Raw genomic sequence first — 23,738 nt, 5'->3', positions numbered from 1 at the left:
CTTCACCCACTGTTCAGGACCAACCAGTGAATTTAATAACTTTTTTTCTGTCTGCTAGAGGCTGCAAACATCCTTTCATTCTATGGTTATAGTTTACAAATACATGCCATGTACCCCAAGCAGAGGGGTGACCAAAAACAGGAGCAGTTCCAAGGGCACTGAAGGTATCATCCACAACTTTTCACAGTGGAAATTCAAAAACTGCGTACTGAGCTAAACCACATTGCTTGGTGGAAGCGCAGCTTTACGGTCTAATGTTTGGCCTGGTGGGCCGCCTGGCTTTCAAAACACTGGCCCAAACCCTGAGGTAGCCATTAGTGTGTGTGAGTGTTTCTCTCTTGTAGAAAGTTTCTTTACAAAACATTCCATTTGCACTGTTCTTGTGAAATGGCTTGTTGGCATAGTTACCAACTAATAACCAACTAAATCTCAAAAAGGTCAGAGCACCTCTTTGACGCTAAGCCGTTGGCACAGAGATTATGCTGTATTAGGAGCCTCTGTGTGTGTGTGTGTGTGTGTGTGTGTGTGTGTGTGTGTGTGTGTGTGTATCTCAAACAGGAGGCTCACTTGCCCCCCGGTGTACACTAAACACTCCCACACCTGGACCCTGCTCACTCGGAGCTCGTTAGCAGCAGATGGTACACACACACACACACGCGCACACACGGGGGACCAAAGGTTACACACACTCAGACTGGAATGCAGTCTATTTTGGTAATAGGCCAATCTGCTGGTAATTGTCTGCATTGTTAGTGTTTGTTTAGGCCTCAACTCTTGACCTCAGAATGGCTTTTTACATTTACATACAGTTGGCTTCAGACTTTGACTGCATGTGTGTGTGTTTGTGGTTTAATCTTCTCATGTGAGGATGTAACAGGTAGTGGGAAAAGACTGTTTAGCTCATTAGCTGCATTAGATAAATTGTACGCTCTTGCTTACTTCCATCATTTGTTACGGCTCCACACAGACTGCTTTATCTGTCCAAATAAATTTGCTCTGGTTTAACCTTTCAAACTGTTTGCATGAACTCTCAATAAATGGTCTGCATGCATCAGTGCACATTCAAAACACTGTTTTACACTCTCCCGGACATGTAAAGATGTCACTGGCTCCGAGTGGACAAACAGACATGGAGAAGAAAAAAATGTTTTGCAACCCAAGAGAGTATTTGATTTGTTTAAGTGGCTATTAGTGAGAAACATTTTGTAACTGGACGATTTATATCATTCTTCAGGATGACTAAACATGGAGTGGGCTTATTGGGTTATTGTGACTGTAAACAGAATATTAGGTTTCATGTTATTTAACTCTTTGAAATTTAAAGAACATTGGCTGGATTTCTTTGGAAAACATGTGAAGAAGGCAATGAGCAACAAAATAGAAAAAAAAACTAAAATGAGTAAGAGTAAAGAGTTCAAAGATTTAAATACTTGCGAGAAGAAAGCAGCACAAGAAAAGTGATGCTGCTTTAGGTTTCAAAGGGTTAAACTATCAAACCAAATCAGGGACTTTTTAAATATCCAAAACCTACGTGTGTGTGTTTTGCTGCCACATGAAGCTGCAATCAACACGCATCTTAAACCTGTTCCATGTGTGTGTCGGTGTGTGTGTGGCCGTGGCAGTGGCCATGGGGTGTTGTTTATTTACTGGAGCCGTGTCCCCGTTCCTCTCCCCCCTCTGCGGGTTTGTTTGCTTCCCCACTGCTCACTGAAATAACATCCAAATACCCCTCCGAGAGTGTGTGCATGTGTGTGTGTGTACCTGTATGTGTGTGTGCTTCCCTCTCTGGGTTATGACAGCCCGAAATATATGTCATAGGGTGTGTGAGTAAGTTTGTTTGGTTTATTTTTTATTTTTTTTACAACAGCCCTGATGCACACACGCACAAGCTGCAAAACTCGTCTTCCAGCAGCCGCCCCTCTGGTTCTGTCGAGTCATGTGTCTGCATTTCGTGATGCAGGTGATTCAGTCTATCTTTGTCCCCTCCTTACAGTCACAGATTTGTGGATGTGGGGGTCAACACCACCTCCACCAGCGAGGCTTTGATGAGTGATTTCAGCTCCTCACGCCCTCCAATGGCCTGCTGCAAATGTCGTGCGGTTCATGCGTCTGACCTTCAGATACTTTGATGCAACTCTTGCCAAACTGCAGACCCTCCAGAGTGACAGGGTATGTTCAACCCAAAAATCAGGGTTCCCACACACTGTCATGGACAAAATTTTAAAAATTTTCCATGACTTTTCAAGGACCCCAAATAATGTTGTATGTTTTTTTTTTTTTTTTTGCCCCATTACTCTAGCATTTTTCAAAAATGTAAGACTCAAACTCTATTCAAACATTATTTCAGCATCCCTAATGATGTGTTCCAGGGCCGCTGAAAATCCAACAGTAATTTCTGTTTTTATAGTTTTTGTCTATTATTATTGGTATCATTTTGGTGATTTATAAATCATCGTCATATTATATGGGGGGGGGTCTCCAAGTTCAAAACTTCATGGACACTACTACACGTGTTCCATATATGATTTTACTTTTAAAAGTGAAATCAGTGTGGGGGGGATCTCCAAGTTCAAAACTTCATGGACACTACTACATGTGTTCCATATATGATTTTACTTTTAAAAGTGAAATCAGTGTTTTAACGTGTAAAAAATGGAAGGAAATTTTCACAGGATTCTTGTATCAAGAATAGGATGATGTGCGGTAAAACTGATTAAAATTTGACAATGTTAAAACAAAACGCCCTATGTATATTAAGCTGAGTAAAACAATTGAGAACATGAATTCATTTCTTTACTTCTTTGGGTAAGATGTTAGAGTGTGACCTGAGCAAAGACACACACACACACACACACACACACACGCACAGACACAGACACACACACTCGACCCCACTGAACCTCCCTTTCTTTAACTCAAACACAGACTGGTGACAAGCTTTGAAGTGAGAACAGTGCAAGTGAGGAGCAGAATGGGAGATTTCTATCAACTTGCAGACAGATCACACTCTGCAGTTTGCCCGTAGGCCAGAGACAAGCTGTGGGGATAAAGACAGACACCAAATAAGTCCCTGTAGGCCTTTGTCTGCCCAGATGGGGAGGAGGGAGAGGAGGTAGGGAAAAAAAAATCCTCACGCAGTTGCTGTGCAGCATTGGAATGAAGTGACTTAAAACAAAAGAAAGAGGAGAGAGGTGTGTTGGGCCTCGGGGATGAGCTGGAGAGACAAGGACAGAGAGGAGGAGTCCGTGGACGGAATCTCTCATTGTGACTTTGCAAAGAAAAGAGGGAGAAAGGTGCAAAACGTGTGTGTGAAAACTCTTGATAGCAGTGGGTAGAAACATAATGCCGGAATGAGGTGTTCACTCTTGTCTTTGTCTCCCACGAGTGAGAGCAAGAGTTCAGCTTGTGCCTGGGTCTCCGGCTTTTTTGTGTGTTTGAGAGAGTGAATGAGGAAGTGCTCCTGTGTGTCAATCAAACGATGGAGGTGATGGCCTGCGGCAAAGAGCAGATGATGTAAAACAACAAAGGTGGTCAGAAAGTATGAAATTATGGAGGGATCATGGAAACGCATGAACCAAGTGGCTGAAAAATGATGCCGATGCTAAAATGCCAAAAAACTGCAGTTCCTCTAATGTCCACCTGAGGCTGGCTCCAAGAGCAAGTTAATTCCATAAACCCACATGTTAAAAAGCCAAATTTTACAGCAGAAATAAACATGTCCACAGCCTGGAAGAAAAATGGTTTTGGTCTCTATAGCTAGTATTAACATTCATAAAAACGGTATGGATTAATTCAGACGTTTAAATGTTAAGGCTTAATCTCATCCATAGTAAAGGGCGTGTTGTGACAGTTAGATGCGGTCCATTGACACCGGTCAGGTAACGTAACCATGGTATGACCTCATATTCAGAAGGCATAAGTGTTACCGTAGTGTTTTGATAAACTAAAAGACCCTCGAGGGAGTCAGTTTTTCTGTACATTTTCTTTGAATACTTTTAAACTCATTTTTTGTTGTGGAAAATCCGCATTAACTTTATCACAGTTTATCATAGCTGTAAATGCACAATGCTAAACAAGCCAGCAGCTAGCGTTATGGTTGTCTCCACCTTCTCGTCCAAAATCTGGCTCCAAAAACCCAGGAGGTGACTGCCGAAATGCCAAAGTCAAAACAAACACAAAGAAACAAATGAACCACAAAAAGACACAACTTACCTCAATGAGGCCTAAAATGAAATATAAAGAGACACAAAAGGCCAAAACATCCCCCACAAGACTACCTCAAAGAGACACAAGACAACCACAAAGTCTAAGTGTCTTGCTCCTGTGTAGGAGAGTTAGTGGGGCCCTTTGCATATCTGTGCCCAGGGCCCCTTTGTGTCATAATCCACCCATGCCAATGGGTGACATCACAGCGACTAATTCCATTATTTTATACATATATCATTTGTCTTTGCCCATCTGTCTCTACTCCGTTATCTCAATACACACGGTGTCAGGCAAGTTGACTTGCCTCAAAGGTGATTTGTTTTCAGAATATTCATACAGCCTCACTTCAAGATAATGTGCCTTATTCTAGAACGTTTAAAAGTAAGAAAGTTTAAAAGAAACAATTCCATCTGCCTTGCAAAACACGGATTATTCTCATCCTGCTGGAAAATACTTAACCTAAAATTATCTTGCAAGACTGAATATTGGACTAAATGGCTTGTAAAGAGGAACTATCTTTGCTCTCTACTTTCATTTTATAATTATCACCTCAACCCCGACATTACCAGAGAACAGTCTCCTGGAAGCTTTACCTCCTGCTTTATTTCTTCTCTATCATTTTCCTCCTGTCCAGCCTGTTTTCCAGTAGCCGCTCACAGTAGCTTGCTCAGAGTTATTCTGGGGTGTATGATCCAAACACTAACTTGTGGTGGGGCCCGTGTAATTACACGGGCCAGAATAGCACCGAGCCCAGACCAGAGAGTCGGGACCGATGGGCAGCCTTTGATCAGCACGAGCTTCAACTGCTGCACTGGGCGAGAGGATCATGAGGAAACTGAGATCAGGAGACGGCATTTCTTGTAATTACCGAATTACGAGATTTTCTTCAAAAAGTTTGTGTGTGTGTGTGCTGCCAGCGTGGATTTGGCTGGAGTCTCCTACAGAGAACTGAACTCTGAGAACAGAGTGAGTTTGGCCAAAGCTGAGGTTTGCAGCTCTTTGATGGTGACTTTGTGAGTGTGTGTGAGTGTGTGTGTGTGTGTGTGTGTGTGTGTGTGTGCGCCCGTGTGTGCATGTGTGTGTGTTTCCTTTTCATGGCTGATTGTGGATTGTGTGTTTTTATGTGTTTGTGGTATGTTACCTCTTAAAAGTCTGTTATAAAATGTGTGAGGGGGCGTTCATACTTGTGTGTGGCAATTTGTGGTTGTGCTCATTTATAAAGGGTTCCCACACATTTTTGTTGACAGGTTTTTAAAAACTTTTCCATGACTTTTCAAGGGCCCAAAATATTTTTTCTCTTGCCCCACTTACCCACCGCTTTTCAAACATATAAGATTTAAACATAATTTTAGTATCCCCAATGATTTGCTCAAGGACTGATAGAAATATGAACATTGAAAAATAATCTGTACATTTACTATTTAAGCAGTATAAATTTGGCAAAATTTAAAGAAAAAAAATGCCTCCCATTTTTCTTAAAATTTTCTTTAAAAAATGTCTTTCTTTAAAAAATAAAATCAAATAAAGATAAAACTTTTTTTTTTAGTTTTCTATAGAAAATGCCAAATTAAGCAAATTACCAAAATTGCACTTTTTTTAAAAAGAAACTCAACCCAAATCACCCAAATTTTGTTAAGTTTTCTGTAGAAATTGCCAAAAAAATCTTAGGAAAAATAAATAATGTTATTATTTTTTTTTTTAAATCACCGGTGTGTTTTACACTTTCTGTTAAAATCACCTTTTTAAGTCCATAACAATGGCCAAAAAAAATAAAAATAAATAAAAACATGCCCCTGCAGGTTTGGAAGGCATGTTTTCTTCTTATTTATTTCATGTGCTTAAAAAATGATTTGACATGCTTCGTGGGCAGACATTAAGGCAGAGATGGAACTCAGGTAGAAAATTAAGAAACGTTCTTGATGAAGAAAATAAAAACAAAAACAAAACAACGGTCATGTGTCGACACATATCAAAGCTATGTTACGTCGTCAGCTACAGGAAATAAATTCACAGTTATGTTGCATTAATTTCATTAAATTTAGTGCACACAGCACATTTCCATGATTTTTCCAAAACTTTCAGTGATTTTTAATACTTCAATGACTTTTCCAGGCCTAGTAAATGTGATTTGGAAATTCTATTACTTTTCCATATTTTGCATGATGGTGGGAACCCTGTTTATATGTGCTGTGTATGCATGTGCACCTGTGTGTGTGTGTGTGTGTGTGTGAGTGAGCAAGTGGGACAGACAGAAAGAGATAAAGGTTGCGTGATGGTGTGTTTCAGCCAGTCATCCCTCTCTCCTCTCTCATTAAAATATGGCAGGTGCATCAGTAAATCCTCAAATCGACACACACACATCCACACACGGGGCATATGCTAACCTGATTAACACTAACATTAGGCTAACATTAGTGCAGCCTCCTTCAGAGAAACACCCCCGGACCAGCTGCTCTCTCTCTCACTTTCTTCCATATGCACACACAAGGCATCTCGGCCCTCCCACGCTCGCTTTCTCCAATTCATCTTCTTTTATAAATCAACATTTTTAACTGTTTATTTGGAAAAGTTTTTAATTAATTGGAAAGCACAGAGTGGAGGGAAAGAGAGGGGGGAACAGGAGATGGAAAAAAAAGAGAGATTCCTTTAAGGAGCACAGAACGTGTATTTACTAAATTAATATGTATGTTACAGTATTTCAGTTAAACTTGCAACTCTCAAAAGGAAAATTCCTCTTTTGCACCCTTAGGTAGAGATTTTAGCCACATCCACACTAAAGCAATATCATCTTCATACACACCTCATACTCAGAAATGATCTCTATCCATATCAACACACCCAAAACCGCAAATCACACGACTAATCCCGTACACGAGGCATGCACGTACTGATGTACACTAAACGGCAAACACATTGTCTAATCTGACATTGTTTTTTTTAGCTACAGAAAATACTAAGGAGATGATGAAAAGTTGACCAGAGATTTCTTCGGTTGAACCGATGAAGGGTAGAACTGTTACGTACAAGAACGTGAGTATAGCCAAAATACAGACACGGAAGTGGCACTACAAGTCTGCCACAGAAAAGCAGAATGTCAGGCACGAAGTGTGAAACTTAACTTTAGGGGTGTCTAAAAGTTTGCATTCACTTGCAGCAACGACTCCTCTCATCCATCAACCTGATCTGATCAGCTCAGAACAGATCAACAGATCAGTTATCCACCCTGCAGGTCACAAACTGCTGCTAAGGAAAAAAAATGAAATTTAGAGAGAGGACAAAAAAATGATACAAATGGACACACACATATTTAAAAGAAAAAAAACAACAATGGCAGTTTCCTGTCCAGACGGGCTATGAAAGGACAGGAGAGTAGTTTACACAGGTGATGACAACAGGATGTACGTTTGTGTGTCAGTGTGCTCACATAATTGCAATTTGAAACCAAAACCAACTGTATCAAATGTATACAACACTTTCAGGTCTAAAACGGTCCTAAAATGCAACCCCTCAGCTTTAAAACTAAAATTGTGTAAGCACCTTTTTCAAAAGTCTCCGTTTTCAGGCCTTCCAAAACACCAGAGTAGTGTGAACGCCAGTCAATAGTTTTACACTGAATAGAATCTGCATGTAGCCTTAATATAATGTTCAAGGACGGCAACCTTTCTACCACCTGAAACCACCACGTCTTCCTCTTCTTCCCCCGCTACATTCCTTCAGACGTCTCTGTCAGTGCCTCCATGTGTCTGTCAGTTCCTCTGTCCCATCTGTCTCCTTATCGTGCCAATCCAGCTTCCCCTGCTAGATGTGACATTTCTCATCCAACCAACCATCTTCCCCCTAAGGCGCCTCTTTCAGACTTATTCGACTCTGCTTTGTCATGTTCTCCCCTCCTTTCCCTCTCACTTTTCTCTAGTTGCCTAGCTGCCACTCCCCTTCCCTGCTCCCCATTCCCCTCGTATTCTCTCTCTCCCACTCCTCTCCCTTGGGTGCCACCTCTTGTCTTTATAAGCACCTTTCTGCTGGGCTACAGCATTTTTTGTGGCAGCTTCCCCAACAGTAGGCATGCAGCAGGGCAAGTCTGCCAGCACATCCATTACAAAAGTGATACTCAACTCACAGCCAGCGGGCCAAATCTGGCCCCTGATAGGGTGCTGTGTGGCGCCCTAACCATTTTCTAACTCACATTAAAAATAAAGTGATTAACAATGGGGATTGATTTTGTACCTTTAGCATGCATGAGGTGCCAGAGTGCATAAAACAGTATCAAAATATAGCTTGAAAAAAAGTGCCCTCTGACAGAGTTCCTAGCTAAGTTCCTTGGGCCTGCAAGGTTTTAAAATCTGTGAAAAATCATAAAATCCCACAAAGGTCTTAAAATCAAAGAAACTTGTTAAAATCTGAGAAATGTCCACAAATCTAAGAAATGTCCTAAAGTGTTCTAAAATGTCCTAAAGTGTTCTAAAATTTGACAAACTTCCTAAAATTGTAGAAATGTCCTAAAATCTTTCCAGATATCCTAGAAACATCCTAAAATCCACGAAACATCCTTAATTCCCAGAAATCTTAGAAATGTCCTCAAATCCTAGAAACATCCAGATATCCTAGAAAAGTTCTAAATTCCTCCTAAATAATGTCCTAAAGTTCAAATGTCCACAAATCCTGGAAATGTCCACAAATCCTAGTAACATCCTAAAATCCAACATCCTAGAATCCATGAAATATCCTTAATTCCTGCAAACGTCCTCAAATCGTAGAAACATCCTAAATCCTAGAAATATACTAAAATCCTATTAATGTCCTAAATTCCTACAACTGTCCAGAAATCCTTGAGACGTCCTGAAATCCTAGAAACATCTCAAAAACCTAGAAAAATCCTAAAACCCTAGAAATGTCCTAGAATCTTAAAAATGTCCTAAAATTCTAAAGATGTCCTAAAATTCTAGATCCATGTATGGTGCTTCTGCGGCTGGCCCCTGGCCTCCTGTCATTTTGCGTAAGTGAGTATTCCACACTGCGCTCTGTGTGAGTGTGTGTGTTCAGGTGAGTGAGACAGGGAGTGTGGATTGTTCACAGAAGGTGAAGGTGTGTGGAAGTTGTGTGGTTAGAGGAAACACTTGTCAGGTGGAAGCAGTGTTGGAAAATGGATCTCACCAGTAAATTAAGCTAAATATCAATATACCATAAAGGGCCTGCAGACAGATTCTGAAGTGTGATACAGCCACATTTGGTTGATAATAACCTTATTTCAAACACCAAGAGTGCGCTTTAAGTTCAAGTTCACAGTTGAATACGTGTGCATTCATTAGGACTGTTGGCGCAAAACCCATCGGGGGGCTTTTGCCTGTGGGCATGAGGCATCCCGCACACATCCCCAGTGCCTGCATGTGTGTGCGCGCGAGTGTGTTTAGGCCATCTATCACCGTGACAGGCTGGTGCGTGTTTACTTAATGATGTGGGGGTTTATTTATGAAGTGATGGCCAACGTGTGGGAGGGAGAGAGGAAAGTGAGAGAGGGGGAGAGATTGAGACAGCCTGAGGATGTGACATTAAAATATCATCAAGGTGATGGATGTCCGCGCGCACAACATTAGAGAGAAGTACAAAAAACAGCTGCGCAACGGATGACAAGTCGTATCTGGACTTGTGTGAGTGTCTCTGTGTGTGTGTTTTATAATGACTCCGAGTGTGTAGTTGCGTGTGTGTGGCTCTCTGTGACTTCTGTGTTCATTAAGGTGTCACATGTGCTGCCACTGTTGTTTACGATTCACAGGGTAATGAGTTGAAGATAAGATGTATGAGTTTCTGTGTGTGTGTGTGTGTGTGTGTGTGTGTGTGTGTGTGTGTGTCTCTGTGCACCTGTATGTCTTTGTTACACTGGCTTCATAAGATTCTAGTTCACTGTGGAGTCACATGATATATATGCATGGTCAGCTGAAGTGCACAAAAAGCACATCAGCAGTATAATAAACATGTCATAGACATGAAATCAGGACTGTAGAATATGCAGACACATAATGAGAAGCTTCATAGATGTTCAGCTGTGTCAGAGAGAGGAGATGATTCAGTGATCATGGTCAGAGCGTCAGCTCTCGACATTATGGGATGTCCAATAGTGACCACTAGGGGGCAAATAGGCAGAAAGAAAGACAGATAGAAATATAGACAGACAGACTGACAGTGAGAGAGAGGGAAAAGAAGGACTGAAAAGACAAGACAGAGAGAAAGAAAGAAGACAGACAAAAAGAACGCAAAAGAAAGAATGAAAGACAGAGATAAATAAAGACAGAGTGGTAAAAAAAGAAAGAAAGACAGAACGAAAGAAAGAAGGAAAGAAAGAAAGAAAAACTTTTTTAAAAACACATTTTTTAAATGCAAAAAAACAAAAAAAGTGCATTGAATACCATATAATCAAATTCAGGTAAGAGTAACAACAGTGGTTGTAATATTAAATTGGTGGGCTAAGAACTACTATTGTTCCACTGATCCCAGTTAAGAGGATCAAACCTGTGGATGATATTGCATGTGTTCAACTTCTGAATGGCGTACATACCACATCCTCTTAGATGCTTTGGTCATCCAGACCTTAGACATAGAACACTTTTATCAACAGAAATCACACAGAATGGCTAAAGGCTCTGAAAAATCACATTTGTTTTAGTTAATTTAACTGTACATCAATTTCACTACTGCAGTGGCTCCTTTTTTTAAACGGTGCTTTGGCCATGATTAAAAAAAAACAAACATGCAGCACTCCTTGGTAAGAGCAGATTTGGAGAACACCTGGTGCACTTGACTTTAATATTTTTTGCTTTATAAGAAATTAAGAAAAAGGGAGAAATATGGGACAATATTGCTGCAATGAGGCCCATTGTGTTCAGAAACACAAAACAGGATAGGCAACGATTCGCAATAGCTGCAACAAAATAAGTGGATATATTTACACGTTCACCACCATGCTAATCTCCAGCCCTCTAGGGCAAAAACTGAGGTCGCTATGGTCGGGGAAGTTTTTGGGACAGACTGACCAAGACCAATCCACAAGTTGTTAGTCAAAGCTAAAAGTCTAAGTAAAGGGAGATACCTCAACCTCACACACAAACATCAAAACACCCAAACATACTCTACCTAATATAATCTAATATATAATCTTTACTCCTGGACTCCTGCAAAAACACATCCTACATAATAACTGCTTCATAATATTGTATGCATGTATGTACGTATGATATATATATATATATATATATATATAAACACATAAGTATGTAAGTATGAATGTATGTATGTAGGTTTGTTTATTGCTTTTGTCCTATTCACCTGTTTTGTATATACGCCACTCCTTTTTGTCACATTATTTCACCAATAAAAAGGGAAAAAACAGCAATATGAAATAAAAGGAAAACCAAAATTGCAATTTTTATGTAAATATCCTTGCACTTGACCCCAAAAATTAAAATTAAAACAAAATTTTAAAAAAGCCTACAGAAAATCAAAGTGCATAAATTACTAATAATTATTTGCTAATTTTTCTAAGAGACCCAATCCAAAAGGGAGCAGAACACTCACCCCAGTCCACATACACCAAAAGATAATGAGCTCTGAATCAAAACGCAGTCATCCCGAACAAAATCTATATGGACTACACAAACAGTGTAAACCATGGAGCTTTAGCAATACTTCAGACTAGAAGAAAACCTTTTTTTTTCTATTAGTCTCAGTCACAAGACACAAGAGACCTTGAACTATATGCATGACCAAAATTAAATCACTCAATTATACCTTTATATAATGTCACATATTATAATTCAACTCATGTAGTCACTTACTGAGTTAAAAAACTACATCAAGAGTTCTTCCCGTCTCATTTTATAGAACAAAGAAGTCTATAAAAAGAAAGTGCTTGTGCACTTCTGTGGCTTAATTGGCCATCAAGACATTACAGAGAGCCAATCATTAGCATATAGAGAAAACAGACAGAGAGAGGAGGACAGGGTGATTGTCATAATTACAAGTGTGACCTATCCACAGACAGGGAACATGGGAGAGGGTCAAATTAGAGACGGATAGATTGACAGAGACACAGAGGAGAGAAATGAGGAAGGGACATTTAGTCGTTTTTTGAAGACCGGATTTAGCTACACACACAAACTTCAACGTGGCTCGCCACACACACCCACACAGACGATTCCACCTCCAGATCTTGTTGATAGACGCCCGCTTAAGGAATAAACAGAGACATGAATAGATACCGTAACCGCAGTCTTTTATCCGAGCTTTTGTTTATGCCAGCTTAGGTTAGTGTGTTACCCAGGATCCTCGAGCTCAGGAGAGCAAAATGGAGACACACGCACTCGCCCTCTCTTTCAATCACACATAAAGCACTCAGAGAGGAAGAATAGTGCTCCTGGCCTTGTGTAGAGAGTCTGGAAAAACCTTTTTAACCATTCATGGCTGCAGAAATGGCTGAGCATAAAAGAGAAGCGCAGCGCTGGTGGTGGCGGCGGTGGAGGAGGAGGAAGCGGCGGCAGCTAAAAGGCTGATCGCACAAGGACAAACTGAGCGAGTGAGCGCCGCGCTCAAGTGGTCTGCTGTTACGCTATTGTCATGCCACACAGAGAGAAAATAGGTAAATGTGTGGAGTAATGTCCCTGTGAATTGAAAGGTGTGGATGCTGTTAACTCCAACGCTTTGTCTGCACCTAAAGGGGAACAATCATCAACATAAACACTCAATTATGTCTCATACAAGAATTATTAGCTACACACTGATGGGAGGATTCTGAGACAACGGGCCCCTGGGCACGGAAATGCAAAGGGCCCCACCACCTCTCCTACACAGGAGCCAGACACACAAACTTTGTGGTTGTTTTGCATCTCTTTGTAGTTGTATCGCATCTTTTTATGGGTTGGTTAGAAGTGATTTTGTGTCTCCTTAAAGTGTAAATTTGGGTCTTTAATTTGTGTTTCTGAGCTAATTTTGGGTCTTTTTTAGTTGTTTTTGTGTCACTTTGAAGTGATTTGTGTCTTTATAGCTGTTAATAGCTCTTAATAGCTGTTTTGTGTCTCTTTGTGGTTGTTTTGCATTTCTTAAAAGTAATTTAGTGTCTTTCTTAAGGTGTTTTTGTAACTCTTTATGGTTGTCTTGTGTTTCTTATTTTGGTTTTTTTTGTGTTGCTTTGTGGTCATTTTTGGTCTTTATTGCCCTTTGCATGTTTCTTTGTCTATTAAGAACCTAACAGAAATATTAAGATCAGTTTTAAATGTGTGACTCTTCTGAAATTGGAATAAATTTAGGTTTATTTTCTTTATTTCTTGTTTGTGAAACCTCTGTGCTTTTTCTATTTGGGGTCATCTCTTTAGAGTGTGTGTGTGTGTGTGTGTGTGTGTGTGTGTGTGTGTGTGTGTGTATTTGAAAACTGCAGACTCAGAGCTGCAGAAACTCCTAGAATATCTTCAACCTTGTTCTATTAAAATATTTTTCACAGTAATATTTCAGCCATCATGTTGTGTTTCAATACAGCATTCCATTATCATCTTCTCTCTTTTATTCCTACAGAATGCTTCACTGTTTTTTATTCTCACTATGTGTGTGATTGTGAGTGGGGTGTTTCATTATCGGGCTCCTCAGGGGAGGAACCAACCGCTGGCTCTCACTATGGACACCGCTGTCTTATTTTGGGTGAAAAATAACAAATCAGATCAGAGGTTGCCCCTCACGCTTGCTGAGCTTTAATTGCACCAGTGTTTCGGTACCAGCCGAGTCGCGGCGAACTGATGGCAGAAGCACATGCTGCACGGGGATGTGTAATGAGTGACGAAGTCCTTTGGGCCTCAAAGAAAGCAACAGTGGTCTGTGTCTCCTCTTCATCACTCAATAAACAAAGACCACCAATAGTGAGCAGCAAGATGCAGGTTGTGTCAGGTGATTGGGTATCAGCGATACTGTCAGTAAATGCATGCCATATTTCCCAGATGCCTTTGCTCCTCTCTTTGCTCAGTTGTGTCATGTAATGAAAAAGAAATCTAGCTCAGAGGAAATGCCTTCACAAATCACTGTGGCCAGATTCTGCGATTCTGATTCGGATCAAAGTGTGATTTTCTGCATCCTTGGGCTCGCTATTAAAAAAATCCCATTTTAAAATGGCTGATAAATGGCTATTGATTTCCATGGCGAGTACGCTGGAGTTCAGGAGTGTACGGAGGTAAATGAAATGATTCCTCAGGCTGGATCAATACAGGTTCAGGGACATTTAGCCGTGCAGCTTGAGGAGGAGAGGTAACTACAGTGAGAGAGATTTCAGGCCATTGTTGTCCTTGCCAAAATAAAAAAGAGAAAGAAGAGAGAACAAGGACAATAATAACAGAAAGGAAAAGTGGAAAAGCAATAACAGAAGAGAGAAAGAAAGAGTTCAAAGAAAGGGTGGATGGAAATGTCACTGGTCTAATAGATCTCTCCATAAACTAAATGAGGAGGAGAGCGGGCGCCGCCTCTGTGGCACACAGCACCTCAAAATGTTAACAAGAGAGCTGAAAATAGCTCGAGAAAGGCACAGGGGAAAACAGGCTGGAGTGCTCTGGAGACACACACACACACACACACACACACACACACACACACACACACACACACACATACACACACACACACACATATTCCTACATTTAACATTTCAATCTTTGAAACTAGCGTCCAGTGTGGGTGGATGTCTCGCTGTAGAACATGTCATTTCATGGCGTTTGGATGGATGTTTAGAGCGCGAGGCAAAAAAAGCTCTCACTGCAAACTTATTTCCTGGTGCTAAAAACTTGCTTCCATTTCTGGGCTGCATACCCAAGAGGCATGCACACTCACCCGCTGTGGGTCGTGCTCCAGGACTCGGCGCCGTGCAGCGTCTAGCTCGTCGTAGCCTGGAGCAGCTCGGGCCTGCTGGTACTCCCTACGCAGCCCCTGGAGACGCTGATCACTGCAAAGAGACAAAGAGGAAGGTGACAATAATGCCAGGATAGCTGGTGTTTGTAGAGAGGGTATTAAACAGACAGGGTTCCCATTATGGCCTTAAAGGATAAATTCAGTATTTTGTCAACCTGGACTCTATCTTCCCATGTCTTTGTATCTAAGTGACCAACGGGAACATTTGAAACTGCTGCAGCCAAAAGTGGTGGAAGAGGCTGCAACGTAATCTCTGTGGGCAATCGAGCACCAACAATTAAAATCCACTAAAATTTTTGTTTTTCCCACTGACAGGCTCCGGTTATTTTGAGTGTCTGACAGTTTATGGACAGGATCCCTACAGAGAAAGACCCTTTTGTTAAAGGGTAAGGTCCTTTTTGTATGACCAGAAACAACCAAATTGCCATCGCCGTGATCAAATACACCAGACTCTATTTAAATAAACAGAAATTTTAGCATGTACAGAAACAACATATTTCCACATCAAACTGGGAGAATTAAAGGGTTTATTACCACCAAACCAGAGTTGGTTGTTTTGGGAACAGGGGAGAGTTAAACCAATACCCCTTTTTCACCAAAATAAGTGTGTGCTGGCATTTTTTTTGTAACAGGGAACGGGAAACGGGGACAAATGCACATGTTGTAAATATTGATGTCAGCAGCCCTGTCCCCCTCCCCAAAAATAAAGACCAATTATACAGACAAAAAATAATATATTACTTAAAATATCAGGTGAACTCATCTCGGATGCAACGTTCACGAGAATGATCAGCTCAAAATTCATCCTTGTTTTCCACAAACTTCCTGTAGTTACTGGAGTCTCCATTTGGGTTAAATGTAAAGTTTATCAGTTGTTCTGTGCTCAAGGGAGAATAGGGTCTAGGTTGGTAAAAAACCCCTCTCAAGTCAAACTCCAAATGGTTTAATTGTCACCACAGTTGGGAGATAAAAAGAGAAAGAAAAAGCCAGGTGGAACATTGTACATTCCGCTTCAGCCTTTCTTAAATCCACCTGTATTTTTTGCTCCACATTGACAACCCTTGACAGCACAAGAAGACTGACAGGCAGACAGATAATATCCACAAAGCACTGCCTCCGAGAAGACATCAGTGCCAGAGCTGAACTTTCTACAGCTGACAGAGAAAACCAAGGTGGAAAAAATGGAGCAAAAAACTGCATAAAAACATTTGAAGGATGTGCCTTTTCACTTGAAAGTCACGCAGACAGATGAAGTGCAGACTGACACGTTCACAAGTCAACACAAAAATGGTCCTGCTGACCCTGACCTTCGAAAGAAAGTGACCGAAACGAAGCCGAAAATAATAAAAAAGGAAGGAAAAAAGTGCAAGTGAAGAGATAAGAACTGGGGACAGAATGGGGACAAAACTTAAAGGAAAACATCATCATGCTCACTGGACCTTAATGCTAGATAAGCTACACACACCTGAGAGTACAGAGCCGAGCACATACAAACAAGGGTATGGACAGACAAAAATGCCTCGCCTGAGTGAGCACAATCCTTCAGGATGTGCCACCAAAGTACGACATAGTGCTGTCGTTTATCTGTGTTTACTGGCTGCATTGGATACACGTATATCTCATATTGACACTGATATGCTGCTTTTTCATCCTCAGGAGATACAGTAAAAAAATACCCAAACAGGGGGATAGAAAATGTAATACAAGAATGAAAAAGCAAACTTTCCACCTTTCATCTGTAAAACTCAAAAACCGTTAACAGCTCCACACGAGGAAGTCCTTTGTCCGACATAAACACCCACACAGCTTTCATCAAACAGCCGTTGTGCCACACATTCTAATGGTCTGACCCCGAGGCAGATATTGACCGAAATGAAGCGAAGGAGAGAGAGAGCGGGGTGAGAGACACAGAGCAGACAGAGAGGTTCATTAGTGAAGTACATAGCTTACATGTTTAAGTCTCTCCTGTGACCCTGCCTTTAATTAGAAAATCTGGCTGAGGCTCCGATTGTGTGTTTGTGTGTGAACTTCAGGAATGTATAAAATTGTGTGTTTCTGTGTAGTTTATCCTGGTAATTTAGTATGTGGGACACACTGACAGTGTGTTTGTGGCTCCTGATTTAGTGCAGCCCTCAGCGGGGACCAAAGGCTGAGTCATACACAGTGTTGCTAGTTATATGCAAAGTGTTGCTATTATTCTACTCCAAAGATACTCAACTTGCTTTGCTTGGGGGCCACTTCTGCAAAATGACCAGAGGCCAGGGGCCAGTTGCAGCAGTCCCATACATGTTTAGGAGTTTAGGACATTTGTAGGATTTATGGGAATTTTTAGGATTGTAGGACATTTGTAGGATTTATGGGAATTTTTAGGATTGTAGGACATTTGTAGGATTTATGGGAATTTTTAGGATTGTAGGACATTTGTAGGATTTTAGCACAACTGAAGGATTTTAGGATGTTTCTAGGTTTTTAGGACATTTCGAGAATTTTGGATGTTTGTAGGATTTTAGGACATTTCAAGGATGTAAGGACATTTCAAGGATGTAAGGACATTACAACGATTTTAGGACATTTGTAGGATTTAAGGAGGTTTCTTGGATTTTAGGACGTTTCTAAAGTTCTGAGACTTTTCAAGGACTTTGGATGTTTTAGGCTTTTAAGACGTTTCAAGAATTTTAGGACATTATGGGCCAAGCTAATGTATACTAAAAGTACAAAGCAACTGTCATATGAATCACTTTACTTTAATTTGTGAATTACAAAATGGTTGGGGGGACCAGCACCCTATCGGGAGCCAGATTTTTGCCAGCGTGCCATAAATTGAGTATCACTGCTCTACAGCCTCACTGCAGACACTCAGGATGCAAAACTCAATCCTGCTGCCATGAGGAGGGAACTTTCCAAACGTTTCCGTGCCAAGTCTCTTTTATAAAGATGGATATCTGAGGGCATGCTAATTGTTGCTTCTTCAGATTCCTTTAATGGTTGGTTTCAACACAAAGCTAATCAATACTAATCTCCGTTTCCCCCCTGCGTCCTGCAGACAACCTCGCTGTTAAGATATTCACACTTAATCCCCTGTATTATTCATTTATTCACTTATTACTTGCTTTTTATTACTCTTACTTACCCTCTGCCGCCCACCAGCCTCTCTCAAACAAACAAACAAACAAACAAACAGACCCTCAGAGAATGGATGCACGAAGCCAAGTTGAGATGGGTTTTTTTTTTCACGCCACCCCTCTTCTACTGAGCCCATTAGCCAATCCCTGGGCCCGTAATTAGGGCTGCCATTTTGATTGAGCGTGCGTGTCGCTCTCCCAATGAAACAACACTGTAATTATCTCATTATGCCACGGCCTCCATCACTGACAACGCCAAATATTATCATATTAATAGCTGAAGACAGAGGCTGATTCTGGATAAAACATTGGAGGGGGTGTAGGGGGAGGTGGGGGGGGTGTTGAGTAGCAGTTTGATGGTTTGACAATTCAGCGGGCTGCTTTTCAAACTGTGACAGAGGAGGGAGAGAGGGACACATGAGTGTGTGTATGTGTCTGTATAAGCAGACATATTTGTCCTATCCTATGTGTATGTGTGTGTATGTGTGTGGGTGAGTGTGTGTGTGCATGTGTGTTATTGTACTTTCTATAAGGGAGCACCACAATACGTCTTAAACTGATTTCCTTTGAGGACATAGTTTGAACTTGAAAAAAGGTAAAAATAAAAATTAAAAAAGCTGCAATAAATTGCAATATTATTGTATAGTGACTTAATTATTATTAAATAATTATATCACTGGCCTATGACACAACATTTTTAGAAAGGGAGGACATTTTGGCTGGTCCTAACCTCTCTTAAATGTCTTTAAAATAATATTGCGAGTTGCAGCAGCTGGTACTGCATTGACTGCCTGTCTGCAGACCTCAGGCCAGTTGCATAAACACAACAAATCTAAGCTTTAGTGATCCCATCTATAGAAGTCTAGTAAGTTCAGAAGGGCATCAGCTGGGGTGTCCGATATCTAAACAGACTACAGCTAATCAATGAATCAATAAAATCTTGTTTTTCAATAAGATCTCAGTTGCTCCCATTTAATTCAGACACGTTTTTTCCTTCAAGTATCATATTTCATCCATATTTAGAGCATCTGACTATACAGGTTGATCTGAGAGCACGCTGAGAGAAGAAGAGAAACTGGAGGAGGATGGAGACCGGAGGAAGAGAGGGAGACGATGAGACACCGGAGCAGGAAATGAAAGATGCATCAGAAGACAGAATGAGAGCAAAACCAAACAGCAACATAAAGACGGAGATGGAAACTTGGAAACGAGTGAAAGAAAGAGCAGGGGGAACTGGAGTGAGAACAAAACCGTCTGCGATATGAAAGCGAGGAGAGAGAGAGAGAGGGAGAGAGAGAAAGTGAGGAAAGCAACTATCCTGTGGTGTTAGCCAGTGTGGGGGCAGACTAATTAGGAAGTGTGCGCCGCCGCCGGCTGGTTTGGCGACTTCTTCTCGCTGCGGCCAGCTGATTTAAACACAACACACTGGGGGGAGAAAAGCTCAGGCAGGCAGTTTTTTCATTGCTGCCTGCGTGCTGGAGGTAAGCACACATCAAAGTGCACGGTCAATGTTTGGTTTCCTGCCGTAGTGTTCAGAATAGAGTCGGGCAGACACTCAGCTGAGCTCCAAACTGGAAGCAATGGGAAAACAAAGCAGTTTTTAATGTCCTCCCAACATAAAGAAATGTTCCGTTTTATACTCTGAACTCCAGGCTGGTATCAGAAATTCTAAGTTAAACTTAAGTCTATAACTCTCAATGCATCAGACGCAGAGGCACCCTGAATTTCAGTCCCTAAAAAATACTGGCTCCTCAGCCTATTGAGTAAATTTCTGCAAACCCCAAATATGTCACATTTGCATGTTTCTTACATAAATTAATGTTTTTAAAATGACTTAGTGTATGAGCTGACTTTGTCATCAGGAGGTGGAGGGGATGGTAAATGGCGTGACTCCTCGGCCAGAAATCTTCCAAACTGCAGACCACAGTTTGAGACCAAAATACAATAAAAAAAAGGTGTGTTTGAGTGAGTCGCTGCTGTCTTTCCGAGTGAATTTCAGTTCCCCAATGTGGGTGTTCAAGCTGCAACCTCCGGGGCTGAACAATAAGGTCAAAATAATAACATTTACAGCCTGGTTTAAAAAAAACAATTTTGGTCTCTAAAGCTAATTTCAACATTTATGACCACTTAAGGTACTGTGAACTTTTATGTATTTTAACTGTTTAAAATGTTAATGAGGCTTAAAGTTGAGCAAAATTCAATTGTTCATTGACTATTTTCCACCACGGTGACACTGACGGTTAGGTAACATAACCACATAACCAACATTTTTCTTGGGATTGGGATGGAATACTACACTGCCTACAATGCTCCTCCACAGCATAATGACCCCATCTTTGAAACACACTTTCTCCAGATATCTTTGACCCTTCCTCAGCTGCAACTGTTTTCACTTTCTCATACAACAGACACATTATGTATGATGTATCTGTGCCCTATTAAGTGCCCAGCCATTAAAATGAAACTTGATTAGCACACAATCTAACACTAGCTTCCAGTAACAGTCCTCCGTGTTACTGATTATGAACAAAACAAAAGCTGGAAGCGGCTTGAATGCAAAAAGGAAACGTTTTAATTGCTAAGATAGAGCATCAGTAAAAGATGCTTTAAAGGCATAGAAGACAATGACTTAATATGCAGGCTGTGCTAATGATGTGCTGTTTTCCAGGGAGCAACATCTCCTTTCTCTTTGAGCTCTTCCTCAGGCAGGTGTTGCCTGACAACTAAATCCACAGCAGAAAACAAGAAAATGTATCTTCTGTTTGCAATACAGAAATAATGAATTTCTGCATCTGCTTTAATGGGAATTCTCCTTATATAAGCTGTGCACGCTGTTTGCTTCCTGTCTTTTCTCTCTCTATAGGGGAATAAAACTGTGTCTGCAGTGCAGCCGCACAAAATGGTAAGGAGGAAAAGGAAACAGAGAACACTATTCAGCGTTTGTGAAGGAACAAAACTACACCCAGAGGACCATGTAGCGTCTTTCAAAAATGCTTCAACAATTAGTAAAGCTTATGAGCAGGGATACTCAACTTGCTTTGCCTGGGGGCCACTTTTGCAAAATGACAGGAGGCCAGGGGCCAGCCACAGCAAATACATGTTTCTAGGACTTTGGGATGCTTCTTAGATTTAAGGGCATTTATTGAGTTTTAGGATATTTCTAGGATTTCAGGACATATCTCAGATTTTAGTGCATTAATATGATTGCAGGATGTTTCACAGATTTTAGGACATTTCTATAATTTTAGGATGTTTATAGGATTTCAAGACATACCTAGGATTTTAGTGCATTATAGAATTTTAGGATGTCTCACAGATTTGGGGATATTTCTTAGATATTAGGACAATTCTAGAATTTTATGATGTTTCAAGGATTTTAGGACAATTTCTCCGTTTTGACCCCAATTTCTCAGTTTTGAGATCAATATCAGTATATCTATCTATCTATCTATCTACATATCACCGATTTTAGGATGTTTCACAGATTTCAGAACTTATCAAGAATTTTAGGACATTTCTAGGATTTAAGCACGTTTCTCAGATTTTTCGGACATATCGAGGATTATGGGACGCTTCGCAGATTTCAAAACCTTTCCAGGAATTTAGGACATTTCTAGGATTTCAGGACGCTTTTTAGATTTCAAAAGTTTTCAGGAATTTAGGATGCTTCTGGGATTTTTTTTTTTTTTTGGATGTTTTTAGGATTTTAGGATGCATTTCAGGAAAAAAAGAGACTTAGCTAGGACCTCTGTTAGGGGTCGGCAGTGAATCATCCACTGGTACTTTTTTTTGCTAAACTCTTGGCACCCTATCGGGGACCAGATTTAGCCTGCAGGCAGTTGTAGCGTATCACTGGTTTAGACTGATTTGAGAATTAGACTTTGTCACAGTTTCAGGTAAACTTCAAGCCAAGTATTCCTCCTGCTACTGCTTGAACCGTGCTAGAGATCTGGGAGCATACTCACTGATGTGTCATTTACTTGTCTTAGCTTACAAGCTCACCTTCATCTTCCTTTTCTTGGCACAATGGTGCGTTTTACAACATACCTTTCCCTCACACTTTTCCTCTCTCGCTCTGGCCTCTCTCTTTCTCTTTCATCTCATCTCGTTGTTTCTTGCTCCAGCTACAAAGACTGCCTTCTGGCTAATAAAATTTGACAAGCATAGCTAACCTTTTTTCTCCACAGGTCAGCCTCTAGCATAGCTCTAATCAAATGTGACGCCCATCATGGCACACACCTGCCATTGAAGGCCTAATGAAAATGTCCAACAGTAAATTAGGGAGACAGCGCTGGAGTCCAGTGTTGAGGGCTTTGACAGGAGGGGAGGGGGGTGTTGCAAGCATGTCTCTGTTGAAAAAACTATGCAAACACACACGGTGGACACAGAGGAATGCACATTTACCTTGGAAAACATTAGAATAAAGCTAAATTAGCATTAAGGCTGTCCCATGTGTGTACTGAGCACACTTCTCAGCATCATTAAAGCACAGTAATGCAAAGATGGAGGAAACAGCTATGTTGTTCCCTTGGAAACAATAAAAAATGTTATTGTTTCCATTCATATGTACACACCCAGTAAGTACACCTATGATTTTTGTGCAGTGGTATAAAATGCCCCAGACCGCACGCAGTATCGTTGCTAGGTTACACTAGGCTTTGTAGCAGAAATATTACATGTGGGTGGCTGTGTGTGCAACTATTTCTGACCATGTGTGCACATGTGTGTATGTGTGAATGAAAGGTGTGTGGGGGGGCTCTAACCTCATAGTGAGCTGTGTTTTAACAGATGGACCAACTTTGTGAATGAGTGCCCTCGCCCAAGCCGCAGGTGGCGGAACGGGAATGGAAATAGCCGTTGATGTGGGTGCCTGTGGACGCATGATGTGGATGGCTGCGACCGTGGAATTCATGTGAGGTCCTCCAACATGGTACTAGTTTATTACTCAGGCTGTACCAAATGTTTGTTTTTTTTACATTAAATAGCTACTATAGGCCGAATCATTGTGACATTGCACTAACAATAACATCCTGGTAGATAACTGTCAAATAATTTCAGTTGCTAAGATATGTGAAATCAGAAAAGTTGTTTAACTGAAAGATATATAGTTAAACACAGTGCTCCAACAGATTGCACTTTTCTGCTGCGCATAGTTTATGTACTGTGCTGTTTTGCTAGCATCTTTAATAAGCAAAATCTACACACACAGAAGCTAAGCAATGTACTGCTGTGGACAGGGCCGTCGCGCAAAATGGAATTTAGTCACCTAAAATTAACAATACCAGTTTGAGTTTACGCCATCGTATCACCTTAGCACAAAATACTTTAAATCGTCTTATTACTGATTGCTAAGAAGTAGATATATATAGACAACTTCAAAGTTCTGTATGCAAACGTTAACAAAAATATTATGTGTAATAGTGTATTTGCATTTGTGCTTATGACCGCCATCAGCCAAATGGTAAAATGGACTGCTTTTCA

The 23,738-nt window shown here is 40.8% G+C and overlaps 1 protein-coding gene across 3 annotated transcripts in view; it reads right to left on the bottom strand.

Moving 5' to 3' along the window:
• Positions 1-23,738, bottom strand: part of pard3ba (par-3 family cell polarity regulator beta a) — a 200,630-nt gene that overhangs the window by 26,058 nt on the left and 150,834 nt on the right. For all 3 annotated transcript variants that reach the window (XM_088074335.1, XM_042513093.2, XM_088074336.1), the window contains one exon: positions 15,058-15,169. In XM_088074335.1, the coding sequence (XP_087930461.1) occupies positions 15,058-15,169 (112 nt within the window). The remainder of the gene's footprint in view (positions 1-15,057; positions 15,170-23,738) is intronic.

The sequence above is a fragment of the Plectropomus leopardus genome, chromosome 24 (assembly GCF_026936395.1).
Source record: "Plectropomus leopardus strain MGB_pleo_1.0 chromosome 24, ASM2693639v1, whole genome shotgun sequence".
Classification (NCBI taxonomy): Eukaryota; Metazoa; Chordata; class Actinopteri; order Perciformes; family Serranidae; genus Plectropomus; species Plectropomus leopardus.
The sequence above is the reverse complement of the archived record's forward strand: the minus strand, read 5'-3'. Positions and strand labels throughout refer to the sequence as shown.